The sequence below is a fragment of the Hevea brasiliensis genome, chromosome 6 (genome assembly GCF_030052815.1).
Source record: "Hevea brasiliensis isolate MT/VB/25A 57/8 chromosome 6, ASM3005281v1, whole genome shotgun sequence".
Classification (NCBI taxonomy): Eukaryota; Viridiplantae; Streptophyta; class Magnoliopsida; order Malpighiales; family Euphorbiaceae; genus Hevea; species Hevea brasiliensis.
Genome location: NC_079498.1, coordinates 96,227,217 through 96,255,062, shown reverse-complemented (window position 1 = coordinate 96,255,062; position 27,846 = coordinate 96,227,217). Strand labels below are relative to the sequence as shown.

At 33.6% G+C, this 27,846-nt stretch overlaps 3 protein-coding genes across 9 annotated transcripts; 1 reads left to right on the top strand and 2 right to left on the bottom strand.

Moving 5' to 3' along the window:
• Positions 1–315: 315 nt before the first annotated feature.
• On the bottom strand, positions 316–13,779 carry LOC110636460 (ABC transporter I family member 11, chloroplastic). 7 transcript variants are annotated; one of them, XR_009149515.1, is made up of 13 exons: positions 13,575–13,778; positions 13,421–13,484; positions 13,192–13,271; positions 13,052–13,103; positions 12,821–12,954; positions 9,168–9,282; positions 8,911–8,997; positions 8,723–8,771; positions 8,071–8,155; positions 6,951–7,075; positions 4,038–4,192; positions 3,267–3,342; positions 2,366–3,119 (listed from the first exon to the last, which is right to left on the bottom strand). XR_009149515.1 is itself a non-coding variant. In XM_058148655.1 (11 exons), the coding sequence occupies exons 1-10, from the start codon at positions 13,661–13,663 to the stop codon at positions 6,997–6,999; spliced, it is 834 nt and encodes a 277-aa protein (XP_058004638.1). In that variant the 5' UTR covers positions 13,664–13,778; the 3' UTR covers positions 316–585; positions 6,951–6,996. The 7 variants fall into 7 exon arrangements, 4 of the variants coding, with proteins under 4 accessions (XP_058004638.1, XP_058004639.1, XP_058004637.1 ...); XR_009149514.1 differs by having other exon boundaries at positions 2,366–3,342; XR_009149513.1 differs by lacking the exon at positions 4,038–4,192.
• On the top strand, positions 1,562–5,380 carry LOC110636456 (protein LAZY 1). Its single transcript, XM_058148657.1, has 5 exons — positions 1,562–1,692; positions 1,781–1,847; positions 2,623–3,371; positions 3,927–4,215; positions 5,179–5,380. The coding sequence occupies exons 1-5, from the start codon at positions 1,687–1,689 to the stop codon at positions 5,199–5,201; spliced, it is 1,134 nt and encodes a 377-aa protein (XP_058004640.1). The 5' UTR covers positions 1,562–1,686; the 3' UTR covers positions 5,202–5,380.
• A 2,918-nt stretch (positions 13,780–16,697) lies between the features above and the next one.
• On the bottom strand, positions 16,698–20,515 carry LOC110636473 (uncharacterized). The gene is made up of 10 exons (XM_021786198.2): positions 20,258–20,515; positions 19,633–19,786; positions 19,477–19,542; positions 19,246–19,351; positions 18,901–18,943; positions 18,581–18,653; positions 18,351–18,438; positions 17,387–17,443; positions 17,225–17,303; positions 16,698–16,959 (listed from the first exon to the last, which is right to left on the bottom strand). Exons 2-10 carry the CDS (start codon positions 19,701–19,703, stop codon positions 16,946–16,948), a joined length of 597 nt encoding a protein of 198 aa, XP_021641890.2. The 5' UTR covers positions 19,704–19,786; positions 20,258–20,515; the 3' UTR covers positions 16,698–16,945.
• Positions 20,516–27,846: the final 7,331 nt, after the last annotated feature.

Sequence of the window (27,846 nt, the reverse complement as noted above, 5' to 3'; positions counted from 1 at the left end):
TACAGTAAATTAGATGTTTGTGAGGGTATACAAGCATATCAGAGCCAGCTACTGTGTCTACTTGTGCTCCTTAATAATGTTTGAAAGGAAAAAGACCATTGGTGCAATATGTTAAGTTCAACTGAAATCAATAATGATGTCGTAGTCAGGCCTGCATCAAGTTTGTGGTTTCATGAAAAGTACCATGTACATTGCAAAGCAGACTGTCAATTTGTGTAAAGAGCGGGTGTCCTCCAAATAGAAAAGGAGGCAAAACGGAGATCAACTCAACTCAACTCAACTCAACTAAATTTTTATCCAAAAAATTTGGGGTCCGCTATATGAATTCGCTTTCTCCACTCTAAACGATTTTAGGTTAAATCCTCATAAATATTGCCCCTGTCATGACCCTCACAGAAACAACAAATATGTGGCTTTTCGTTCTCTCTCTCTCTATATATATATATGAAAAGAAAAATTTCAACTATTGGACTGACTAGACCTGAATCAAACTGGAAATGGAACCATCAAGAACCGGATCAGGACCTGTGGTCCAGTTCAGGTTCATTTCCTCCACAGACCGGAATCAGCCGGTAGCCGGACTACCTGCAAGGGAGCAAACAGGCCACATGATTCATATTACAACTTGTTCAGATGAGAACATTATTACCTATTAGCAAAACAAAATTATCACCACTACTTCAATATGAAAAGCTTAGGACGACCATATAATCAAAAATACAAAGAACCTGAATTTCACAAGAGAAGGATGGCATTAGGGCGGGGAAGAATGGTCAATGATGATAACCATGTTAAAAATAATATCAATAAGAGAATATCACAACGGCACAAGCTAGTCCTCGAGATCAATACATGCACTGACCACAGTGGTACCGGTGTACTAGATAGGAATCATAATCATGCGGTTAGAAATATCTCACCAGAAGCATTTGCTAAGGAGCTAAGAGAATTCATCCTTTCCCTCAGGGGTCCATGTTGAATATAAATTATAACGTAAGCACTCTTTGACCCATATCAATTATAATGCAATCACTTCTGTCCCACAGCATTTTTCTTTGGTCCTACAAGCAAAGGCGCCCTTCTTCATCTCACAAATTACCTAATAAAATAGACATGATACAAAATATTTCTTTATAGAGTAAATTTTTATGAAGATTTTATTGTGTTCATATGTCCCTTCTCACTTACTGTATGTCCATCAACAAACAAAAATCTGTTCATGTGCATCAAGATGCACATATTAAATAATATATGGCAACATAATAGATGCAATGTGACAACAAATTGCACCTATTTTGATCAACAGTTAATGTGCATCCATTAATGTATCTGTACAACCATCTCAAGAATGCATGGCAAATATTTCACCCCGACTTGACTACTTGAGATCTCCTAAATGCTCCCCAATTCTTATACTTGATTTGATCTTGACAAAGAACAGCCAACTAAAAGCTTGTTTCTATCTAAATGTTTCTCTCCAACTGTAGCCAAATCAGACCCTTCTAGCACCCACTGACTTCCAATTCATTGAACAATCAATGATTAAAAGATCCTCATTCTTATGCTCTTTGGTGATCCTAATATCTTCTTTTTAAGCCTGTTCCCTTGCATATCTAAATCTATCTCCGAATAGCCCTTGTGACAACCAAGGCAATCTAACATCAAACCCTCAAGAGAAAGATCAAAATGAGGGTGAGTCCATACTCCACACTCTACCAAATTTATAATAACGTAGATGTTAATGATCATTCAACTTCATCTGAATATTTCATTTTTGCAGTTACTAGGTTGGATGCACAATAAAATTCGGCATACTAGCATTCAGCCATTCAAGGATTTTACAATAGGTATTCCAACTATCTTCTTCTTCTTCTTCTTCTTCTAAACAGATAAACACACACAAACACTTCTGACTTCCCTAGAAAGTATCAGTTACAACTTACATGGATAAGATCACATAAATAGGTCAAACCAACAACAGTGAAAAACAAGAAGTCCTAACCATCAAATATTGCGAGTCTCAGGCATATCATTTTTCTGTGGCAGAAACATCTCAACTACAAAGATTTACCAAGACTGGCTAAGACCACTGATATCCTGTGGCCACAGAATCAGCTGGTCTCTGTCTACAACAAGTTAGTTTTCACAAGATTAGATTTACTGTCAAATAATTTCTCTGGGACAGTTTTTTGCAGCTGAGAAAAAGTAGAAATAAATAAAGAGAGAAAGAGAAAGAGTAGTTCAGTGTAAGTGTTGACATCTGACCTTTTTCCGATTTTCCAACATAAGCAAACTTGAGACCACATATCCCTCGTTTTTACAGTGCAATTGGACCTCTGTCTTCAGTGAGATAGCTAGAAATAGGTAGATAAGAACATATATAGCATCCACCTTGTAATTCAAATAATGTGTCATGTACAGTACTACCGCATTGTTGTTTAACTAAATGATTCTCTAACCTACCATGTTCATTCGTCTGAGAGTTGCTTAGTCACTATAATGATACACAATCGTAAAGGTAGAAATCAAGTGACAATGAATGCTATTATTGCTTGCTTAAACACTCCAATAAAATGCTTGCTTCCCATGTTGTCTTCATTCTTCTCAATACTCTGTCTTCAGGGAACTATTGTGTTTGCCTTTCAGCAAAGTCCCCCGTTGATGACAAAGTCTCCTATATAAGACCAAGGTTTGACTCCAGACATGAGGTATCTGACAATGCTTTATCCGAAGTTGAAGCCAAGAAAGCAGAAGGTAATCAAGAAGATCAAACATCTAGTGCCATGCCTGAGCTTTTTCATGGTTTCCTTGCAATTGGAACTCTTGGTTCAAAACAAGTCAACAGTGAACCAGCAACGCCAACATTTCCCATGTCTTTGGAGAACATAGCAGATGAAAAAATAGAGGCAAAAGAGAACGACTTGAAGCTCATCAACAATGAAATAGAAAAGTTTATTGATGCTGAAGCTGAAGAAGGTTGCAATGAATCATTGGCGAGGAGCAGTTACGTAAGCAATATTACACTCAGCGGCATACAAACAGAGGGAGCCAATGCTGATGATTATAGAAACACTGCACTATGTCCACTTCAAGGATATCTATTTGGTTCATCAATAGAACTGCAAGAAACAACAATTGAATTAAAGAAGGAAAAAGTATCTCTCAGGGAGCTGTTTCGTAGGACAAAGATTTTAGACGAATCTTCCAAAGGAACTGAAGGGACAAGAGAGATGCATGCCAAGGAAGCACATAAATCTGCTAAACACCTCATCAGAAAGATACTTGGAAAGTTTCATGCTTCAAGAAATCCTGCTCCTTCTTCTTCCAATGATGCTGCCAACTCTGTTTCAACCAAGAAAAAGCTTAATAAGGTAACTTCTCCAGCTCTAGATTTCCTCAGAAACATGATAGGTTGATAAGGAAAGAGACCCAGTAATTCTATATATAAAGTATAAACCTGTGATCAATTTTGCTAGTCTAATGATCTATGGTTGAATATGCTGACAGAATATCTGGACAACTGGTTCTCAAGCACAAGAATGAGATGGTGCAGATTTTATTTTCTTTTTCCTATTAACCCAAGCGATCTTTACAAAAGAAAGACATCAATGGTTGAATACACGATAACCCGTTGAAGAAATTCATCTATACTGTATCATCTACATCTTAAATTACAAACTACTCATTTCACAAATGTTTTTATAATCACCACTCTGGACCATCTAATAACGAGTATTCATGACCAAGCAATATACTTTTCTACAAAAATCTCCAGTAGACCTCAAATCCACCACCTTAAAAATAAGTTCTCCAGGATCCATTATATAGGACTTTGAAATAGGAGTAGGAACATTCAGTATTTCAAAAAATAAATTATGTGATATGCTCCACTAGAGTTTTTTATTTTCTTCAACTTTGGCATGCAGGTACTAAGAATGCTACATAGAAAAGTCCATCCTGAAAACTCTTTAGCTGAAAAAGAGTTCACTAAGTCCCATAAAGAGAACATTAAGAAGACTCTGCATCAAAATGCAGACCTGGTGCACTGGGACGAAGACAACAGAAAATTTCTTCCAGGATGCAAGTCAATGGAAGGGATACAATGCGAAAAGAACAACTTGAAACTATCCCAGTATGGTCTAAGTGAAAGTAACTCCAATGGAAATGGGAACTCCAATGGAAATGGGGAATACTGGATCAAAACAGATGCAGACTGTAAGTACTAACATATCTCGATCTTTCAAATAACATACGCATGTAGTTTACGTTAATAATGGATTCCTGAGTAAGGTAGCATGTCAATCATTTAACAAGATAGATAAAAAGAAACAAACATATTTTCATCTCAATAAATATGATGAGATTAAGAAAGACAAATCCATTAATGGTGGGTCAACTGGTCAAGTGGCCAACATTGATCTAACGTACTAAGGAATTTTATTCAAAAATAACTTTCAATAAATCACAGAACTTAGAAATAATATTGTGGTGGACGCTAAAGGTAAGAACAATGTATTTAGTTAATTACTATGCAAATTACTTAATTAAAAGCACAATAAAACAAGCAAAACTGCACAATGGATTACCCAATATAAACTCAACCAAGCTTTAGCACCAACTAGTTGAAGCTGGCCACATAAAGAGCAATGACTATATAAGAACATATATTTATTTATTGGCTATAAATTTGTAAATTTGTAAAAGAAACAGATAACACACTCTCATAGTAAATTCAAAATACATTCCTAACTTTTTCATCCGACAAAACCTTTTTTCTTAAAAGAGAAAAGAAAAACACTGAAATTTGAATAAGCATATAAACAAATTTGGCATATTGTGGAACAACAATACATTGATCAACATTTTTGGGGACCAAAAAGGAAAGAAATGTTATGGCCCTTGCACATATGTGGGCTCAATATCAGTCTTCAGGTTGAAATTCAAATGCCAAGATAATAAACTGGGTACTCAAGCCAAATTTCAAAGAAAGCCATAATCATTCCAGACTATATTCCATGTATCCAATTGCATTATTGACTGCTTATAACGAGAGTTTTTTTTTTATTATTATTTAAAAAAAATGCACTGGTGGACCATTTGTCACCCTCAAGATGCAGCATTGAGATCATTAAGCTTATAGATGGATGTATCTGACTCCCTTCTAATATTGGACTGTAGACTTGGTGCTGGAGCTGTTGTGAAGGAGCAAAAACACATCTAGTGGTGTTTAATGGATATCATCTACATTCTTATGTATTGGTGAGTGATTTGGTAGTGATAACTCAAGAAGATGGAAAGAGTATGAGGCATCATACCATATCCTTGTGTGATAATAAAAGTGTGATTGCATAGTCTCATGTAACATTCTTAATTTATAAAATATGGGTTGAACTATTTCCAAGTGTCATTTGATTTCTAAGGAACTAATTTGTCTCTTCAAACATGTAAATAATCAAGAAGATCAATATTATGAGGAGGGACAGAACCAGGATTATTAGCGAAGGATCTAGAAGAGTTGGTATTATAATACAAAGATCTAGCTCTAGCAAAAGCATTTGATCCCAAGTCAAACAAAACTCAACTCAATAAGCCCTAATCTCAAGCTAGTTAGGTTCAACCATATGAATTTGTTAGGGTTACATCTGCAGAAAGATGTAAATCCACTAAATCCTTTGTTACTACTTCCTTTCAGGTCACATTAGGCCTGCTTCCTTTTCTTATCTCCTACTAATTTAATGTGCTCAACCTTCTGTGCTAGTGCACTTGGTGGTCTACAATGTATGTGTGCAAGATGTCTTAATCTTCCCCCTTTTTTTTAATTCTCAAATAGGTGCTACTCATGCCTTTCTGCAAATGAACACATTATTTAATTGATCCATCCTAGCATTTTTTGCATATCTATCTTGACATTCTCTTTTTTGCCACACTAATATTGCATGTGTTTTGTTTATTCACCACCTAACACTCACTGTCATACATTATAGTTTGTCAAATCATGACCCTAAAAACTTTCCCTTCAACTTAGCTGGCATTTTGCAATCACAACTAAATCAAATATACAACCAGATGTTAAAAACTATTGATTTGGCCAAAGGTTTCAAAAGCTTGGTGTTAACCAACAACTGAAAATTTAGGCTTTTGATAGTGAAATAATTACTTTATAAGATTCAACAATTTGTGAAGTTTGACAAATTACGTGATGTAGAATATCCTAAAGATTTTAGGACTTTAGGACCACTTATTTTAGGAAGAAGTGTAGGAAATAGTATTCTATTTTATTTAGAAGCTAGTAGTTTTATTCCATCCAATCTTTTGTTTTCTCTATCAACAGAGGGGTTTCCAAGAGGGAAAGTGGATGCATATAAATTGTTAGTACTTTAAACTAAAGGCTTTTTTTTTGCATATTTTACTTCTCATTCGCCTACCATTTTCCAATTCCTCTAAAGTGGAACTAAGATTATTAGCTACTCTATACCTAGAGATTTAATTAGCTGACAAGTATGTTATTAATGCTTTCCAATACAGCTAACCTGACTTCTTCTTCTTTTTTTTTTTTTTTTTTTCCTCTCTTCATTTTTTCCCACAGTGGGGTGAACGGGTTGCATCTTGGGGGAAGCTCATTCATTAGTCCTGTCTTTTTAATATATAACATTATAAGCTAAATATGTTGGCCAGGCATCGTTTAAGCCAAGGCCACTAACAATCCAATATACCCACTTATGTCAACAGGTTGCTTACATCATTACTTTTTGTTTTTCTATGTCTATCACATGGAGATAGACTCCACCTGGTATTCATTCCATACCAACAAATAAGCATTGTAAGAAATCAGGATTACATTAGCCAGACATATCTTTCAGTTTTATTTCTCTTCCATGGACCTGTTGTTCCCAACAATTCCAGCTTTTGGAAAGCAAATAAACCTAAGAACTAGATCATCAAAGTCAAACCTTGTAGCCTCTAATGTTGATATGGTAGCAATAGTAGACTCCCATGCTATATGGGAAGCAGCTCTTCTTTGAGATATCCACCCATTTCCATCCTCCAAGAATGATCAACTAGAGCTGCTAGCTCTCTGGAAGAGACACCAGAAGCTCAATAAGGAGAAGAAGTACCATATGCATCTTATCAAAGAGAAGAGCGACGATCAAATACATGTTATGGTGCCTTATGACAGTTTAAGGTTCAATATGTTCATTTGTGGAACTCTTGAATGAAATCAATCTTGGCTTAAAGACATCAAATTCCACTACATAACAATAAATATAGATTGGCTGGGGAAGTCGAAGGCATCGCATCAGACTGTATTATAAAAATATCACATAGAAGTATAATAATTCCATTGACGCTTATACTGATCCTTTTTTCTTTGTTTCTTTTTCTTCAAAACCATCTATCAGGTTTTGATGCTGTCTATATGGACCTAAATGGTTTTACAAAATACTAGACTTGTACATGATAAGGTATTAGAAGATTCGGCCCTGATTTTCCACAGGTGACATCTTCTCATGATATCAACATTGTGCCGAACACATGTTTATCCAAGTCTTACATTCTGGGAAAAAAAATATGACAGAAAATACATTTCATTTGCTTGAAAATGGAGTGCCAAAAGAGACAAAACATGCTTTTTGTTAATTTTAAATCCTCTAGAACTATTATTTCTTTACCATCATGTGATTTATAATTATTCCTAACACATGAAACTAGTAATATATGTCTACATAGAGTAAACATAAAGACATGTTTAAAAAACTGTTCCAAAAGTTAGATTTTAGAGACCTGCTTTACAGATTATAGGAAGACATACGGGATTACTACCATTCAATGTCTGTTGGGACATTCACACACCTTTAATGAACCTATGTCTTTGCTTATGAACAATAGGAACTAAAATATAGTTGATAATTTGTGTTAGCAAAAAAAGAATATAAAGAAAAAAAGCAGCATCTTAACAAAATTTAGAATGTAAAAGTAACAAGAAAAAAAACTTGAGTTATTTATATATATATAAATAACTCAAGTTTTTTGTCTTGTTACGCGCGCGCGCACACACACACACACACTTACTTGAGGTCATGACTGACAACAAGAACAGTTAATTCTTTCTTCAGCTGCTTTAAAAGATTTATGACATCCGCTCGAGCCTTCCAATCTGGTCCAGCATTGACAACAATTTAAAGATGACAACTTAAACATTTCAGAAAAGATAATTCCAAATAAAAAAAAAAAACAGTGTAATGAAGCCCAAAGGAGCACAACCCAGTTCTTAAAATCTCAAGAAAAATAATGTTAATTGAACAGTCACCAGACCAGGCACTGCATTTTAGAATCTGCAAGCTACAGGTTCAATTTAAATTGGAAGTATTTTGAACTGAAGTAGAATGAAGTCGCCCAACCAGCCTTTTTACCTAGGTGCTATCTCTCCCTCTTCCAAAGGGGTGATCAAGGGTCAAAATAGTAGTGCTTAGAGTTATCAAACAAACTTTTATCATGAAACGTCAGCCAATCTTTTAGCTATGATTTTAGGTAAAGCCCAAAGCAAGAATTGACAAGTAAAATCATTCTAGTTTTTTAAGCATACAAAGGTGCAGAAAACTGCAGGTCTCATGCTTGATTTTGATTAACTTCTACTGAATTCCTATATTTACAAACCATCAGTTAAACAAGCAGGAAGACAAAGCATGACTTGGGAACCAAAAGAACTAGATGAGACTCATACCAAGACCAGCAAGAGGTTCATCCAGAATTAACAGATCAGGAACTTGTACCTGAACATCAAAATTCAATGAAATCCATCAAATATGTCATGTCATAAATACGAACAGTCATGAAAGTATAAAAATTATGAATTTAGATTAAAGGCTGTGATAAATGAATTATAATATTAATTAATATATGGGTTCTTACTAATTGGATAGCCAAAGCAAGCCTACGTTTGTAGCCACCACTAAGGGAGTGAGGATCTTTTTCCAGGGAGATGCCATTTAATCCAACCTGAGGTTAACGATTAAAATAAGACAAAAGAAATTTATTATAGAATTGTAAATGCCATGCAACATAACAACCAGCACTAAATTAACTCACACACAGAAGCATAAATGAATTAAGAGGAGAAAGAGAAGAAGAAAAGTCAAAAACATTGCTTAAAAAAAAGGTGCCCGTACCCAAGTAATAGCTTTCTGAAGATTCAGAGCAAGACGCTCCTTCAATTGAAGGCTGCCCTTTAGCCTTGGCCATCCAAAAATAACTTCATTGAGTATAGTATCTGCCACAAAATACCTAGCTAGCAAGAAAATATTCTTATAAGCTTAAACCATATAAAACCTTGAGAAAATAGAGCACATTTCATATAGTAGGCATGGAAATCATACTCATTAAAGAACAACTCAACTCAACTCAACTAAACCTTTATCCCAAAAATTTGGGGTCGGCTATATGGATTCGTTTTTTCCACTCTGAACGATTTTGGGTTAAATCCTCAGAAATGTGTAATGCTTCTAAGTCATGTTGTACTACTCTCCTCCAAGTCAATTTAGGTCTACCCATTTTTTTCTTTTTATCCTCTAACCTAATGTGCTCTACTTGTCTAACTGGAGACTCCGTATGTCTACGCTTCACATGACCAAACCACCTCAATCTCCCTTCTCTCAACTTATCTTCAATTGGCACCACTCCTACCTTTTCTCTAATACTTTCATTACGGACTTTATCTAGTCTACTATGGCCACTCATCCACCTTAACATTCTCATCTCTGCAACTCTTATCTTAGATGCATACGACTCTTTCAGTGCCCAACACTCACTACCATATAACATAGCCATTCGTATGGATGTAAGATAAAATTTTCCTTTTAATTTATTGGGAATCTTACGATCACATAAAACTCCCGTGGCACGTCTCCACTTCAACCATCCGGCTTTAATCCTATAACTAACATCCTCCTCACATCCCCCATCTACTTGAAGGACTGAGCCTAGATATTTAAAGTGATTACTTTGGGACAGTACCACTCCATTCAAACTAACTCCTTCCCTATCACCAGTTTGGCCTTCACTGAATTTGCAATGCATGTATTCTGTCTTCGTTCTACTTAACTTAAAACCCTTTGACTCTAGAGTACTTCTCCAAAGTTCTAGCTTCCTATAGACTCCTTCTTGTGTCTCATCTATAAGAACAATATCATCCGCAAACATCATGCACCAAGGAATACTCTCTTGTATATGTTTCGTCAGTTCATCTAAAACTAATGTGAAAAGGTAAGGGCTTATGGCTGATCCTTGGTGTAATCCAATTGAGATCGGAAAATCTCTTGTGTCCCCTCCTTTGTGCACAATAGTAGTTGCTCCTTCATACATATCTTTCAATACTTGTATGTACCTAATAGATACCCTCTTTTGTTCTAACACATTCCATAAGACCTCTCTTGGAACACTATCATAAGCCTTCTCCAAATCAATAAAAACCATGTGTAGATCCTTCTTCCCATCTCTATATTTCTCCATCAAGCTTCTAATGAGAAAGATCGCTACCATAGTTGAACGACCAGGCATGAAACCAAATTGATTGAGAGAGATAGAAGTATCATGACGTAGTCGATGCTCCACAACTCTCTCCCACAACTTCATAGTATGGCTCATGAGTTTAATTCCCCTATGGTTTGAGCAACTCTGTATGTCTCCCTTATTTTTAAAAATAGGTACTAAAATACTCTTCCTCCATTCATCAGGCATTTTCTTTGAGTTTAGAATCTTATTAAATAATTTAGTTAACCATGTCACTCCCATATCTCCCAAATACTTCCACACTTCAATTGATATTTCATCGGGTCCACAGGCTTTACCCACTTTCATTCTCTTAAGTGCTTCCTTTACTTCTAAAGATCTAATCCTTCTAGTATAATTTACATTCTTTTCTATTATTCTATAATCTATATTCACGCTATTTCCATTTTGACTATTATTAAAGAGATCATTAAAATAATTTCTCCATCTTTCTTTAATGTCCTCATCTTTCACCAACACTTTTCCTTCTTTATCCTTAATGCACCTAACTTGATTGAGATCTTGACATTTCCTTTCTCTACTCCTTGCTAATCTATAAATATCTTTCTCCCCTTCTTTAGTTCCAAGTTTCTCATATAACTTTTCAAAGGCCTGTGCTCTTGCTTGACTAACTGCCTTTTTTGCCTCTTTCTTTGATATCTTGTACTGTTCATATGCCTCATTATTATCACATTTAGGTAATTTCTTATACCATTCCCTTTTTCTCTTCACTGCCTTTTGTACTTCCTCATTCCACCACCATCTCTCTTTTGAGGGTGGTCCATGTCCTTTAGACTCTCCAAGTACTTTTCTAGCTACTTCTCTAATCTTTGATGCCATCTGTATCCACATATCATTGGCCTCCATATCTAGCTTCCATACTTCGGACTCGAGAAGCTCATTTTTGAACTTCACTTGCTTTACTCCTTTGAACTCCCACCACTTTGTTCGAGCTACACTATTTCTTCTGACCTTACTTGAATTGTTCCTAAACTTGCCATCCAAGACCACCAACCTATGTTGACTTGTTGAAGCCTCTCCTGGAATGACCTTGCAATCCTTGCATAGAGCTCTATTTGTCTTCCTGGTTAAGAGGAAGTCGATTTGGCTTCTATGTTGCCCACTTTTGAAAGTCACTAAATGTGACTCTCTTTTTATAAAGTAGGTATTTGCTAGTATTAGGTCGTATGCCATAGCAAAATCCAGTATGCTTTTTCCCTCCTCATTTCGACTGCCAAAACCAAAACCTCCATGAACATTCTCATAACATTGCCTATCACTTCCTACATGTCCATTCAAATCTCCACCAATGAAAACATTCTCTTCATTCGGTATGCTTTGCATTAAATCATCCATATCTTCCCAAAACATTTGTTTACTCTCACTGTCTAGTCCTATTTGTGGGGCATAAGCACTAACTATATTTATTGTTTCTCATTCTAGTACTAGCTTTACTAGTATAATTCTATCTCCTATTCTTTTCATAGCTACTACTGCGTCTTTCAATGTTCTGTCTATGATTATACCCACTCCGTTCTTATTTCTCTCCTTTCCGGTAAACCACAGTTTGTACCCTGAATTACCCACTTCCTTACTTTTCTCTCCTACCCATTTAGTCTCCTGAATGCAAGCAATATTCACCCTTCTACTTTCCAAGGTATCCATACTCATTAAAGAACATTAAATTCAAATCCTCTTCCACCCAAGGAATATTGTTCTCCCATACCAGATTTGTAATAAAAATAATAAATCCAGAATGTTACTTGGTCCAACCTACATTATTTTGTAACGAAATAGCCAGAAACAAGAGTACACTCAAAATCAAGCTGGACCATGAAACATGTAAGGCTGATTTATGAGCAGGTATCTCTTTCAATCTCAATGAATCGAAAGATTACATTAACAATGATAATAAATTGATGCCTGACAGAAAAGCTTATAAATTCAAATAATTTACTTCAATATAACAGTAAACAGTCCAACCTAGTTTAAAAATTCAAAACTAGTGGATATGGATATTAAGGTTCAGTTTGACAATATTATTTGAGCCATTGTTCAGAAAATTCACTCCTTGAATATGTTAATTAGAGGCCATTAAAAATTGTTTTCAAGTTAAATTTGAACTTTTTAGTTATAAGAACTCCAAAAATATCTAAACATTAGTTTCAAACCACTTTTTCCAACAACATCTAAAAGGCCAAAAAGCATGTTTGAACCTCAAATCCAAGATGGCTCTGATAAATAATGACTAATGAGTGAAACTAATTTAGGATACCTCTCCGGAAACTGAAAGACAATACCAACTTTTTCTGGAGGTAGTGGTTCAGGAGAATGACATGGATTGCCATCATTCCCATATCTTTGAATGCCAATGGAACCTGATGTTGGTTCACTTAGCCCAGCAAGAAGCTGCCAGAAGGAACATGCCAAATTAAGATTTCCAAAAGTGATACAAGTAACAGCAAACATTTTCAAAAGATGAAACATAAAACACAAAGCAGCAGACCTGCAAGAGAGTAGTTTTACCGCTCCCACTCTGTCCAAAAATCAATCCAAAACTGTAATAATGAACCCCAAAAAATTTAAGCCATGAAACACAAACTTTCTTCTAATAATCGACAATTATATCAGAAACTCAGCAAGTACCTCTTCTCTGGAAGAGAAAAACTAACTTCATTTAGAAGGTTGAGCTGGGTTCCCGGAGGCCTATAGCTAACACCCCTAACCTTAGATTAAGAGATAGAATGGTCTCAGACTAACCTAATTACAATTAATTAAGTAATGGGAAAGAGAGAGAGAGAGAGAGAGAGAGAGAGAGAGAGAGAGAGAGAATAAAATCAAGCAGCCAATCATCAAATTGAAACATGAAACAGACTTCGACGCAAGAGTAATCGCAGGAAACTCGGTGAGATTGATGAAGCCTCTTGAAACTCAATTTCCTATGAGGAAAATCGGTCGAATTAGTTAGAATAGAAGTGAAGAGTTGGTTGACAATAGTTAAATATAAAATAGATTGGAGAAATGCTTGCCTGTAGCATGATTTGGGAGAGAACGGAGCTGGTGATTGAATTGGTCTCTGATTAATTACGAAAAATACTGACGAAGTGGAGGTGGCCATCTAGGTGGCCGGAGTTTCAGTTACGGTGACCGAGGGAAATGAGTTTTGGGAGTTTCAATTTTCAACAAGCGAATAGGCTTGGTTGGTTCCGTTGAAATAATTCCACCAGATTTGCAGAATTCAATTAAATTTTATAATTTATGCATTTAATTTTAAAAAAAAAATAGAATTCGATACAATGAAGCCATTATAAACAAAATCAATTGGAGAAAATTTTAAATTAATTTTATAAAATTTATATAAATATATAGTTTATTGATTCATATATTTAATAATTATTATAAATTTATATTAGATCTAATATTTTTTAATAGAAGAGGGAATTATAATTTTATTATTTTATTAATGAGGATAGTTTAAGAAATAAAAATAAAAAAATTTCAATTATAAAATTATACTGAACATAAATAAAATTTAATTGAATTATGTATTTTAAATTATATCATATCAAATATTAATAAATATTAATTAAATTTATTTAAAATAAATTTTAGACTTACATTTGATTTAAATCAAGCATGGTTCTAGTGTTTCAGCTTTCGATGTTTTCATTTTTTTTTCTATTTTTCACTTTGCGATGACTTAATTTAAAAAAAATATATTAAAAAAATAATTTGTAGAAATAAGTAAAAACGATAATTTTTTAAATTTTTTGTAATTTTTCAGCTTTTGTAATTATTTTAAACATTTCAAAATTTTATTTTAATTTTAATTGATTTTAAATTATTATTATTATTTTGACTGAAATAATTTTGTTTATAATAGAGCGTAATTCATTATTTTAATAACAATATTATAATTATTTCACCTATTGTGGTTTTTTATTTTTAATTTTTTAAATTTAAATTTTTATTTTATTTTTAAAATTAAAGATTTTTTTATTTTACATGATATATCTTGAAATCTTTTGACATGTTGTCCTATTTTTTTAAATTACTTCAATAATTTAAATTAGAAGAAATGTACGAATATCCCTCAAATTTTTGTTTAGATATTTTATTTAATTAATTCAATTTTCAATTTTATATTTATTTATTTATTTTAATCTTTTAAAATGCATAACTATTTATATATGAATTTAAATTATTTTTTATATTTTATTTTTCTTTTATTGTCATTTTAGTAATATTTCTTGTGCTTTTTTATTTTTATTTTTTTAACAATAAACACTACTTTTAAATTGTAAGATTTTGTTTGACATTAATTTTCTTTGGTTACAATATGGTAATTATTGTTATTATTATCTAAAAAATATTTTAAAATAATATCTATACACTTTTTCAAAATATTTATTTAGAGTTGTTAGTTTATTAAATTTACAAATTTGGTTTATAAGTAAAAAATAATTAAATTTGTTTTGCTCTTAAATTCTAATGTTGTTTACAATACATTTAATTTATTTTTAATTATTAAAAAAATATTTTAAAATAATATCAGTATACATTATTTTTATATATTAAACCTATTGTCATAAGAATATTGATTTTTTTTTAAATGTGTTAATTAATTTTTTTTATTCAGAATTACTATTATTTTCTTTTACAATTAAACACGACAATTAAATATTTTTATTATTAAATTATATTTTATTTAATGTATTATAATAAATAAATTATAAATATTACATTATTAATATTTGTTAGTATTAAACAAAACAATGTAACATGACTAATATAAAATACAGGTTAAAATTTTGTTTTAATTGAATTTATTAAATGATTTTGATAGATATTAATCAATAATAATTTTATTTATAAAATATAAGAATAATATTTTGAATTATTATAAAAAAATAAATATATTTTTAATATAAATATTTTTTATTTATTAATTATATTAACATGATAATAAAAAAAAAAAAATCCGCAGCGTCACGCGGTGCTTGAAGCTTGTCCTAATTAATTGTTGTGCGACAAGGGTGTCATGCCATTGCATAACCGAGCTGAGCCATCCGCGGGTTAATAGGCGAGAGGACCCGCTATGATAACTAGCGGGTCAGCCATACTGGCTTGAGTCTGCTCGAGGCGAGCCATGAAATATGAATTTATAGAAATCGGGCCATTCGATTGATTTGGTTTGAATTTGACTCGGATTTCAAGGTGTACTATATCAAATGGATATAAAATCACAGCATATTTACTTACTAGTGTACGGCTTAAGGTGTGAAAGACCAAAACACGGATGTTATACAAGAGAAATAAAGAGAGAGAGAGAATTTACGGTTTGATTTGATTGGAATTACAATCAGAATCAAAAGCCTCCAATTGTAAACTATTAATGGTCTCATAGGTGGGCCTATTAAATTTACAAAATTATTGACTTGTGTGAAATCGCTTGAACTGTTCTTATATTTGTCAAACAACACAAGTTGAGCCTAAAAGTTAAAACAATAACTATCAACCAAACAGACACAAAATATGCAATTTAACTACATAACAAATTCTGTAGAGGCATAGATCGGTGGTAGGAATGGAAGGATACAGAGAGACAGAATGAGTTGGTGAATGTAGGGATTGAATATCGATCAGATTATTTTGATTTTATTTCATTAACTTCGAACAATCAACAAAACACATGCAGCAGTAATGAACCAAAACACAAGGGGAAAGGAACGCACCAGTAATGAACAAAGACGGAAAAACCCAACTAACTTAATAGCATAAACCAACAAGAATATTTCACAAAAATTTAATAGCAAACAGAAATTTTAAAATCAAAGCAAACATATCCATGCAGTGGACGAGAACAACAAATGAGGAGAAAGTCGGCGAACGAGAACAGCAGATATTCAAATGAAGAGAATGACTTCACAGAAAGATTCCACACAAGTTATGCATGCAACCGATGGAGAATACGGATTACACAAAAGATCGAGGTGCTTTAAGCCTTTAACTCAGGTTAGAACGGGGGTGTTTTAATCTAGATTCTAACAAAGGGGGCTTTCTTTTGTCCTTGAATATTTGATAAATTTTTACGAAAGTTTGCAATACATATATATATAATACTAAATAAGGCTACGACTAGCTTTATAGCATGCCAGCAAATTTACTCTTTACTCCAAAATTTGAAAAATTATAGAGAGAATACAAAATTTCTGTTACTATCTTTTGATAGAAGGAAACAACCTCAGCTCGTGACAGGCACTAAAAATCCTAGAGGACATCACCTAACAATGGATGGAAATAAATAAAAAAGACAGGTTGTGGCCTTAGATATCATAATATGTAAACAGCAGATGAGATTATGACAACACCATATCTCTTCCCACTCTTGTAAGATGCCTCAAAATCTTGGAGCTGCAACAAGAACACAGATGTGAGTCAGAAAATGATGGAGAATTCCCCATTTCAGAACCAACTACTAATCATTAAACTAGATAAATTACTCCAAAAAAAATGACAAATGTCTCCTATTGCTGTAAATATTCATCAGAGACTTTTTATCTCATCAGCCCATATTAAGTTTTCATAAGAGAGTCTAATTTAAATCTGTCTATTGGAAGAGCATTTTTCAAATTGACACAACTACTAGTAACACTATGTTTCACAACATAGAGCTTACCTCCACCTATTGTTGCTTCAGGCATCCGCTCAATTGAATATTTGTGTTGAGTAATGTACATAATTGGAACACCAGGGATCTGCAAGTAAACAAAGGACCTTGCATCAGAAGATCAGAACTCAAATTTCATTTAAATACACAATATCTTATTACTGAATGTACCTTGCGTATCCTTCGCTTCAGATCACGATCACATGTGGCAACAATGTAGCATTTATGCTGTTCCAAGTAACAATTGTTCATGTTAGTCAAGCCCCACGTGATCATGCATATGTGTATTGATAAAAGCAACCAATGTTGAAACAGGGCCCTGAATGATATTGTAGCAACTAACAAAATAAATGCTCCCCAAGCAAGTTCAAACAAGTTTGAATGGAAATGTTGGAAGTATAACCAGAAAAAACATATAGAATGCCTGCGTCACTACCAAAGAACAATCACATATATACTTCTTCCTTTTCCCCTTTTTCTTGAGAGGTGGGAGGATGGGAGTTTTGTGTCGGCCATGGGCGAGTTCTTGTGGGATCATGCCAAGGTAATACAAACTAAAGTACTCTCAATGAAAGTTAATGTGGTTTCACAAGAACTGGATTTCTGTTATGTTAGCTACCTCAGATGCATGTGACCACACTCTTTACTAGGTAGACTCTCTCCCATAACATGCATGTGATCTAGCTTCTAGGAGAAGGTATTCAGTGACAAGATTTATCTTCTTTAAACCCAATATTGGTTTAAATTTCTTCATAATTAAAGTGCATCACTAAAATAACCTTTCACTTTTTTCTTTACCTTATTTATTTAATTTCCCGGTGCATTGATTGGCTGGAAAAATGAAATAGGAACTTCCATGTGACTGAATTATCTAGTTCCAACCAAATTTAAATATCTTCCAAACAAATGTGAAGAAGCCACAGAAATGGACGATAAGACAACCTACACCCCCTTATTTTATGTTAAAGTACCCAATTTGATACTTTAAATAACCTAGAGGATGGCAGTCAACTCTGCAGATATAGATCCTAGTTTGGAAAATTTAGAGACAATGACACACAGGTGAGAGAGAGAGAGAGAGAGAGAGAGAGAGAGAGGAAAGGATAACACATAGGATATTAGCACAGAACCATACCTGAGTAACCCTATCAACAATACAGTCATCAGCATAAGTCCCTTTGTGTATACATGGCAGTCTCTCAAAACGTGGATCCTTAGCAATCCTATTAAAAGATAAATAAAAACACTTCATAAATACTTACTGAAAATGCATAAATTTTCACAGGCGATGACAAAAAATTGTCATCAAAACTTGCCAATATCACCAGCAAAAGTTTGAAGTAACTAAATCACGTGAGAAAATACCTCAGAGCTACACGGTATTTCTGACCTAACTTCTCAAGCTCTGCCATAACACAATCAGTGATACAAGGTGTACCTTTAAATCCAAAAGGAGGAATGAATCAATAAAGTAGAAAAAGAGAACAATTTGTCTCATTTCTCATTCTTATAAATTACTCTAGTTATCAATCTATCATTTCTTCTGAATTATACAATGAAAGCACCAAAATTTTGCAACAGATAAGTAAGCAATAAACACGATGGCAACATTAAGGCATCAATAGAATAAAGAAAAAGTTGAAAAGTTCAGAATAGTGAAGGAAACCAGAGACCCCCAAACTCACATTTTGCATACAAACAATCCATCATTGCCTTCTCCAAATCCAACTGCAAATAAAGGGGGAAAAATAAAAAGGGCAAAAGTTGTAAGAGCTAAAATAAAGAATAAAAGAGATATAATTCCCAGTAAAACTAAATGAACAAGTGAATGTAAACCAACTGTTAAGATTTGTTAAGCATGAAGTACAACAAATAGCTCAAAATTACAAAGATATTCAATTTAAATTTTACCCTTTTGAGATTTCTCTCGTATTATAATCATAATGTTTACACTTTTGCAATTTTTGTATCACAACCAAATGAAGATTAGATGGAGCACAATTGAAATGAGAACAACAATAACCACTCACTTTATTTTGGATGGAGAAATTGATAAAGTTGGTATCCACCAAAACCCTGTACGGTGGCCCCAATGCTGTGTTGTATGTGAAGTAAAGTGCAGAAGAAACTTGTGGCCTAATTCACAGTAAAATGAAATAAAACATTTGTGTTACTAAAAAAAAGTAATATATAACTTTAACTTCAAAGATTCTTTAAGAGAATAGAGAATCAAGACAGTGACATAAGATTTAAAGACTTACACATTTCGAGGGAGCTTTTCCTTGGAGAGATCTTTTTTATTTGGATTCAAAACCTCTTCTTTGTATCTAAATAGAACATTAAACAACACTATCAACACAGAGCTAGAAGTAAATAGGTGAATGCAAAGACGAAAAGATAAAAGTAAAAGAGCTCACTTTTTAATTGCTTTTGAGGTGACTATCTTCTTCATTACTGCAAATTTAGGGCCCTTTTTCGCCCTCCCCATTGTGTCGACTTGTGTTTGCCTCGCTGGATAAATTAATGTACTATCTTGTCACCGGTCTTTTTACTTCAATAAATAGATGTAACCTAAGATAGGAAGAAGCGAGACCAGTTGGGTCAGTGACAGTAACAGGGAAACCAGTGAGCCCAAACTAAGTCCATCTCATATCGTTTCATGTTGAGCGCAAGTTTATAGTCTAGGAAAAGCAGAAACACAGCAATCTTATGTTGGATTGATCGTAGAGTGAAACTAACTACTACCCAATTCAAACAGTGATATGCATAGGCACAACTATAACCTCATGATAAAGATACTTCAACTATGTTCCATTTTGCTGGATTTTGGGAATACACAAATCTAACACATACACTAATATGCACACAACAGCGATGCAAAGCATAAATTCTGAATAGCATAATTACTATCTATAATTATGTATTAACAGTTCCGATGTTTTAGAATAGGAAAGCTGAAGAAATTAATCCTGAAATTTTACTCAAATCACCGAAATAATTCTTACCAGATGCAGGGAACCAAAGAGCAGCGGACCCACTCACCTGCAAGATGAAGGAAATTTTCTTCTGCATAGAACAACAGCTGATGGATTGCTTCTTGACAAAACAGCGGAAGAGATGGAAGAAAAGCAATGAGCAGTTCTACAGCAGCGGCGGATAGGATGTAGAAAAGAAGATCAAAGCCGAGATTGGAAGGCAGTAAACCTTTGGAATTGGGCTTGCCCTTCAGCTACCAAACGGAGAGAGAGGGCCGTGCGGCTGCAGTGAGGAAATATGAGAGATTTTTAGGTTTAGGTTATATTTGTACGTTTAAACGGTGCGGTTTAGTGAATAAATAAATAAATAAATAAATATATATATATATATATATATATATATATTAATAAAAATAAATTTAATAATTAGAATTTAAATTAAAAATATTATAAATATTAAGAGTAGAAATATACTTATATAGAATATTTAATTGGTTAAAACATTTTAAAAAGTAAAAAAATTTAAAATATTTTTTGATTAAACAATAATCTTATTTTTTAGCATTATAATTAAACGATAAAAAAGTTAATTTTTTAAAAAAATATTTTCTATAAATAAATTATTTTTGACAAAACAAACATAATCTTAAGTTAAACTTATAATATATTCAAAATAATGGTTTCCATCCCATGAATTATAAAATATTTTTGGTGTATGTCAAATATTAATAAAAAATTATTTTTTTTAATTGTCAAAAATAAAATTTATAACTTCGCCTAATTAGTTTGAGCTTAACCAGTCCAAAGCCCGGATAAAAGAGAGGGTTACGATAGGTGACAACCAGCGTAAAAATTTTGTCACACCTTATGATATAGATTCAAATGATATAAACATTGGGGCGTTCTCTACTTACGACGCGCTACATCGGAGCTCGGGTGTAATGAGAAATATGCAAGGGTGTAGGGCGTTCACCGAAAGCGACGTGCCATGTCGACACCCGGGTGTGGTGTTAAGTGAGTAAGGGTTCCCACATCATGGATGGGTGTGGGTAAAGAAGTTAATCCATATGACAGATAGTGGAACAGAACACAAGATAGACACAGAAAACAATAGAAGATAGGAGATCAATTAGGAAGGAGCAGGATAGGAGGAGGATCAGGGTTGGTACTTGGAATGTTGGATCACTTACAGGAAAATTATGGAGCTTGTGGATACCTTGGAAAGGAAAAAGGTGAATATTACTTGCATTCAGGAGACTAAATGAGTAGGAGAGAAAAGTAAGGAAGTAGGTAATTCATGGTACAAACTGTGGTTTACCAAAAAGGAGAGAAATAAGAACGGAGTTGGCATAATCATAGACAGGACATTGAAATAAGCAATAATAGCTATGAAAATAGTAGGAGATAAAATTATACTAGTAAAGCTAATACTAGAAGGAGAAACAATAAATATAGTTAGTGCTTATGCCCCAAATAGGACTAGACAGTGAGAGTAAATAAAGGTTTTAGGAAGATATAGATGATTTAATGCAAAGCATACCGAATGAAGAGAATGTTTTCATTGGTGGAGATTTGAATGGACATGTAGAAAGTGATAGACAAGGTTATGAGAATGTTCATGGAGGTGTCACACCTTACCCCTCTGTAAGGCATAACATGATCCCGTAGAATACTTGATGAACTACCGAACTTCACCTACCGATAATTCATTAAGTACACTACAAGGGATTTTGAAACCATTTTCTTACATTTTGGAAGTGGTGAGCATTTTGGTAAGAATTAAAAATTATTTATTCAATATTTAAATACTAATAAAAATTTTGTCCATTTAAATTTTGCCGCAAATTTTATAAAAATTTTAACAGAGTTCCGTTTGAAATTGGAGAAAACAATTCTTCAAATACCTAAAAAAAACACTTCCAAAAGTTTTTCACAACTCCCAACCTTCAATAAATCTCAATCAACTCAATTCAACGCACTTCAAAATAATTTCACAATACAAATCAAGATTTATCATCTTAAAATATTTAATATCTCCGATCACAAAGCATAAAGTAAGAAATTCATAAGTACAAATATTAATTTACAGAAGGAAATCCAAAAAAATAATATTATTACAATTTATTTACAACTGCTCAACTTACATTGATACATACAACATTTCTATATTTACATCAAAATTATCTACAAGGGTATAAAATAATACCCGTACAAAATGATCGACGTGGTCCACAATTCAATAGCAGCTCACTCTGCTGCTTTCTCCTTGCTCTTATCTGCGACAGCAAAATAAGCTATCGCTGAATATAAAAATACTCAGTGGTGCACAATAAAAATTTAAAATGCAATATATAAATCATTCATTGGTGAAACACAATTTAAATATTTCTCAAATTAACAATGCTCATAATAACACAATTTAGTCAAACAATTTCATAAACACAGTGTTGCCAAAGTCATACACAACTTAAGCAATGACACAAATTTTCCGATCAATGTCGTGTTGTACACCACGACAAAGCAATCTACAACCTCACTAATCGAAATCAATGAGGGAGGTGGCTAGCTAGCTAATGAGTACTCATCCGATCTCAACCTCAACTGGCAAGCCAAAGAGAGAGGAAAATAAACGATCTCAACCCCATAAATGGAGGAGGAATAATGTGATACTGTCATGCTAAGTGTGAACATAAAATTAATTCAAAACAATTTATTCAAACAATTTATGAGAAATCTGATCAATTTTCAAAGTCACATTTATGATTATAAAATGGCAACACAGTACATAATTAATCAAAGAAGTCAAATTTTTGAGATTAAAATATTTAAACAATTATTATTGTGCACAAACCTGACTTGAGTCGCCTTTAAACCTTAACTCAGTCTCTTCGAATTTTCAAGTCTTTTTCAGCTGAAACACACAGTTTCACAGTGTTTCAGTACCATAACTTAGCATAAATTCAAAAATAAATTTCACTCAATTTTTACCTAGCTTTAATGTGCTAATTTCGACGTTCTCGAAGTTTTTATGTTTTGGGTTACTATTCACTACACTATTTAAGTCAATTTATTGACTTTTTAAGGCTTAATAGGTATGGGAACTCCAACTTCACCCACATACCATATTTTGGTCATTAAATTTGTTGGTTTTGGTCATTTTCTCAAAGCTTAAATCCTTTTGGCTAAATTGTCAAATTTTCAGTTTTGGTACTCCAAGTTGCACTGTTCCATTGGTCAATCTACTGTTAGAATTTGGCAAAACTTCCTTCATAGAAAATGTTCCTTAATGTCTTAAGTTTATTCTCCTTTTTGAATCACCCCAATTGGAATTTTGTAGCTCAAGTTATGGCCCTTTGAATTAGGGCTGCCGGATGGAAAATAACCCAGATTTTCTGGGCAAAGTTTGGTGCTGGCAGTTTTGGGTCACCAACTTGGGGTGGCCAAATGGCTTGGTTGCTGGCAGAATTTGGACTTGTGTTCTTCATGAAAGTCTTAGGTCTATATCTCATCTAATCACTGGTAAAATTTCAGGTCAATTTGACCTGCCTAGCTCGAGTTATGACCAAATGAACAAACACTGTTCATTTGGTCAGTTTGTACAGTGGAACACTGCTCTTACTCAACTTTGGTCAATTTGTTCACTAGGTTTTGGTCACTTTTTGGGCATGGTTCCTAAATGAAAATTGTGTCATTTTATGTCTGTTTTCATCCCCAATTGGTACCATATCAATTGGACTTGTAAAATTTCAGTTTTGGTCCTTCAAAGTTGACTTGGTCATGCTGCCAGCAGCATGACCATACAACCTCCGAATTTGGCTTCCATTCCAACAATTCAAACACAACTCATTTGGTCACAATTGACCATTTTTCACTTCTCAATAGGTCAAACACACAATTTACTCACTTCTTCAAATTTTTGCTTCAAAACCCTAAGTCCGAAAACCCTAACTCACTTAATTTGTTACATTATACTAATTCCAACCATACAAACACAATTCCTCAACTCATTCAAGCTTTCTAACATATTTTATCCAATCAAACTCATGCAATTCTCACCCCTACATAGGTTGGACGAATTTTCTTTTGGTCCTCTAGAGATATTTTCTTTTCATTTCAAGTATATTTCTAGATTAATTAAGCTATGAACATAACTAAATCAACTAACAAATCAAGTTTAGTTTACTAACCTTGTGTGCAGAATTTTCTTCTCCCTTTTCTTCAAGTTTTCTTTTCTTTCTTTCCCTTAGATCTTGTTTTCTAGTTGCCCAAACAAGTCTTATATATGGTAGACTATTTTTTTGTGGTGGGATTTTTAGTTCTTCAAGCTCACAATAGAGCTTTCATGATGGTTTTGTGAGGGAGAGAAGAGAGTGACGTTTTTGGGAGAAGATGAAGATGACTTTTTATTTTTTTTTTCTTTTCTTTTCTCTAATTTAACTTATGGAAGACCACAAAAATCTAAATTAATAATTAACTTAATTAATTTATTTTATGACATCATGCATGAGGTCATGCATGATGTCATCACCTTTTTACTTTTTCATTTTCCTCTTTTTTTTCTATTTTTTTATTAGTTCTTTAATTTAATTCTCGATTCCGAAATTTTCTTTTCTCTGATTTTATTTGACAGTTAGGTCAGGAGTCAGCTCTCGGGGTCAATTGACCAAATTGCCCCTCGCCGGTTCATCCCGGTTTGTAAATAATTTCATATTTCTTCCGGCTCCCTGACCTAATTATTTGACTGGCTTAACAGTTCTTTTTTGTGATTTTCTCTTTTCCACTGTGTTCATAATGGTCCTAAGGACCGCAGCGTCACATTTTACGGTTCGAAATTTGAGTTTAAAACGACTTCGCAGTCGTTCCCGAGGAGGTCACCCATCACTGTGACTCTCGGCTCGTTTAACCTCTTATGTTCTATTTTTCTTATTTATACTTAACTAATTGAACATTACTAATTATTTGTGTTTATGGTTTCTCTAGTTGTCTTAAATATGATTCTAATCCCCTTAATTGTCCGGACCGACACCGATCACCGGAACAATTAAATATACCAGGCTATACAAATAGGGGTGTTACAGGAGGTTTTAGTTTTGGCAGTCAAAATGAGGAAGGAAAAAGCATCCTGGATTTTGCTATGGCATACGACATAATATTAGCAAATACCTACTTTATAAAAAGAGAGTCACATTTAGTGACTTTCAAAAGTGGGCAACATAGAAGCCAAATTGACTTTCTCTTAACCAGGAAGATAAATAGAGCTCTATGCAAGGATTGCAAGGTCATTCCAAGAGAGGCTTTAACAAGTCAACATCGGTTGGTGGTCTTGAATGTCAAGTTTAGTAACAATTCAAGTAAGGTCAGAAGAAATAGTGTAGTTCGAACAAAATGGTGGGAATTCAAATGAGTAAAGCAAGTGAAGTTAAAAAATGAGCTTCTCGAATTCGAAGTATGGAAGCTGGATATGAAGGCCAATGATATGTGGATACAGATAGCATCAAATATCAGAGAAGTAGCTAGAAAAGTACTTGAAGAGTCTAAAGGACATGAACCACCCTCAAAAGAGAGATGGTGGTGGAATGAGGAAGTACAAAAGGCAATAAAGAGAAAAAGGTAATGGTATAAGAAATTATCTAAATGTGATAATAATGAGGCATATGAACAGTACAAGATAGCAAAGAAAGAGGCAAAAAAAGTAGTTAGTCAAGCAAGAACACAGGCCTTTGAAAAGTTAAATGAGAAACTTGAAACTAAAGAATGGGAGAAATATATTTATAGATTAGCAAGGAGGAGAGAAAGGAAATGTTAAGATCTCAATCAAGTTAGGTGCATTAAGGATAAAGAAGGAAAAGTGTTGGTGAAAGATGAGGACATTAAAGAAAGATGGAGAAATTATTTTAATGATCTCTTTAATAATAGTCAAAATGGTAATAACATGAATATAGACTATAGAACAATAGAAAAGAATGTGAATTATACTAGAAAGATTAGATCTTTAGAAGTAAATGAAGTACTTAAGAAAATGAAAGTGGTTAAAGCCTGTGGACCCGATGAAATACCAATTGAAATGTGGAAGTACTTGGAAGATATGGGAGTGGCATGATTAACTAAATTATTTAATAAGATTCTAAACTCAAAGAAAATGCCTGATAAATGGAGGAGGAGTATCTTAGTACATATTTTTAAAAATAAGAGAGACATATAGAGTTGCTTAAACTATAGGGGAATTAAACTCATGAGCCATACTATGAAGTTGTGGGAGAGAGTTGTGGAGTATCGACTACGTTATAATACTTCTATCTCTCTCAATCAATTTGGTTTTATGCCCGGTCGTTCAACTATGAAAGCAATTTTTTCTCATTAGAAGCTTTATAGAGAAATATAGAGATATGAAGAAAGATCTACACATGGTTTTTATTGATTTGGAGAAGGCTTATGATAGTGTTCCAAGAGATGTCTTATGGCATATGTTAGAACAAAAGAGGGTATCTATTAGGTACATACAAGTGCTGAAAGATATGTATGAATGAGCAACTACTATTGTGCGCACAGTGGGAGGGGACACAAGAGATTTTCCTATCTCAATTGGATTACACCAAGGATCAGTCATAAGCCCTTACCTTTTTACATTAGTTTTAGATGAATTAACGAAACATATACAAGAGAGTATTCCTTGGTGCATGATGTTTGCGGATGATATTGTTCTGATAGATGAGACACGAGAAGGAGTCAATAGAAAGCTAGAGCTTTAGAGAAGTACTCTAGAGTCAAAGTGTTTTAAGTTAAGCAGAACGAAGACAGAATACATGCATTGCAAGTTTAGTGAAGGGCAAACTGGTGATAGGGAAAGAGTTAGTTTGAATGTAGTGGTATTGTCCCAAAGTAATCACTTTAAATATCTAGGCTCAGTCGTTCAAGTAAATGGGAGATGTGAAGAGGATGTTAGTCATAGGATCAAAGCCAGATGGTTGAAGTGGAGACATGACACGGGAGTTTTATGTGATCGTAAGGTTCCCAACAAGTTAAAAGAAAAATTTTACCGTACAGCCATACGACCGGCTATGTTATATAGTAGTGAGTGTTGGGCACTGAAAGAGTCGTATACGTCTAAGATAAGAGTTGCAAATATGAGAATGTTAAGGTAGATGAGTGGCCATACTAGACCAGATAAAGTCCGTAATGAGAGTATTAGAGAAAAGGTAGGAGTGGTGCCAATTAAAGATAAGTTGAGAGAAGGGATATTGAGGTGGTTTGGTCATGTGAAGCGTAGACATACGGAGGCTCCAGTTAGACAAGTAGAGCACATTAGGTTAGAGGATAGAAACAAAAAAAGGGGTAGACCTAAATTGACTTGGAGGAGAGTAGTACAACATGACCTAAAAAGCATTACACATTTTTTAGGATTTAACCCAAAATCGTTTAGAGTGGAGAAAGCGAATCTATATAGACAACTCCAAATTTTTAGGATAAAAGCATAGTTGAGTTGAGTTGAGTTGAGTTGTATCGAAAATAAAATTTATATTAGGAAAAATTACTATTTAGTTAAACTAACCATTTGGCCATTTATTTTAAAAAATATTCTATTTAGTCCTTATATTTTGCTTCTATTAAATTATTTAATTTTTTCATCAAATTTTTTGTTATTCATGTTATGCAAAT

Bases quoted from the DNA above. Each gene is read 5' to 3' on its own strand.
- LOC110636456 (XM_058148657.1), top strand. The intron at 1,848-2,622 runs GTATTCCAACTA...CTCTGTCTTCAG, and splicing joins ATTCAAGGATTTTACAATAG to GGAACTATTGTGTTTGCCTT. The intron at 4,216-5,178 runs GTAAGTACTAAC...ATTGGACTGTAG, and splicing joins GATCAAAACAGATGCAGACT to ACTTGGTGCTGGAGCTGTTG.
- LOC110636460 (XM_058148655.1), bottom strand. From the start codon at position 13,663: ATGGCCACCTCCACTTCGTCAGTATTTTTCGTAATTAATCAGAGACCA. The intron at 13,272-13,420 runs GTCTGTTTCATG...TCTTAATCTAAG, and splicing joins GCGATTACTCTTGCGTCGAA to GTTAGGGGTGTTAGCTATAG. The intron at 7,076-8,070 runs GTAAGTGTGTGT...TGTCTCTTCCAG, and splicing joins GTTGTCAGTCATGACCTCAA to AGAGCTAGCAGCTCTAGTTG.
- LOC110636473 (XM_021786198.2), bottom strand. From the start codon at position 19,703: ATGGGGAGGGCGAAAAAGGGCCCTAAATTTGCAGTAATGAAGAAGATA. The intron at 18,439-18,580 runs GTATTTTCTCAC...ATCTTTTAATAG, and splicing joins AAATACCGTGTAGCTCTGAG to GATTGCTAAGGATCCACGTT. The intron at 17,444-18,350 runs GTATGGTTCTGT...TACTTGGAACAG, and splicing joins TTGTTGATAGGGTTACTCAG to CATAAATGCTACATTGTTGC.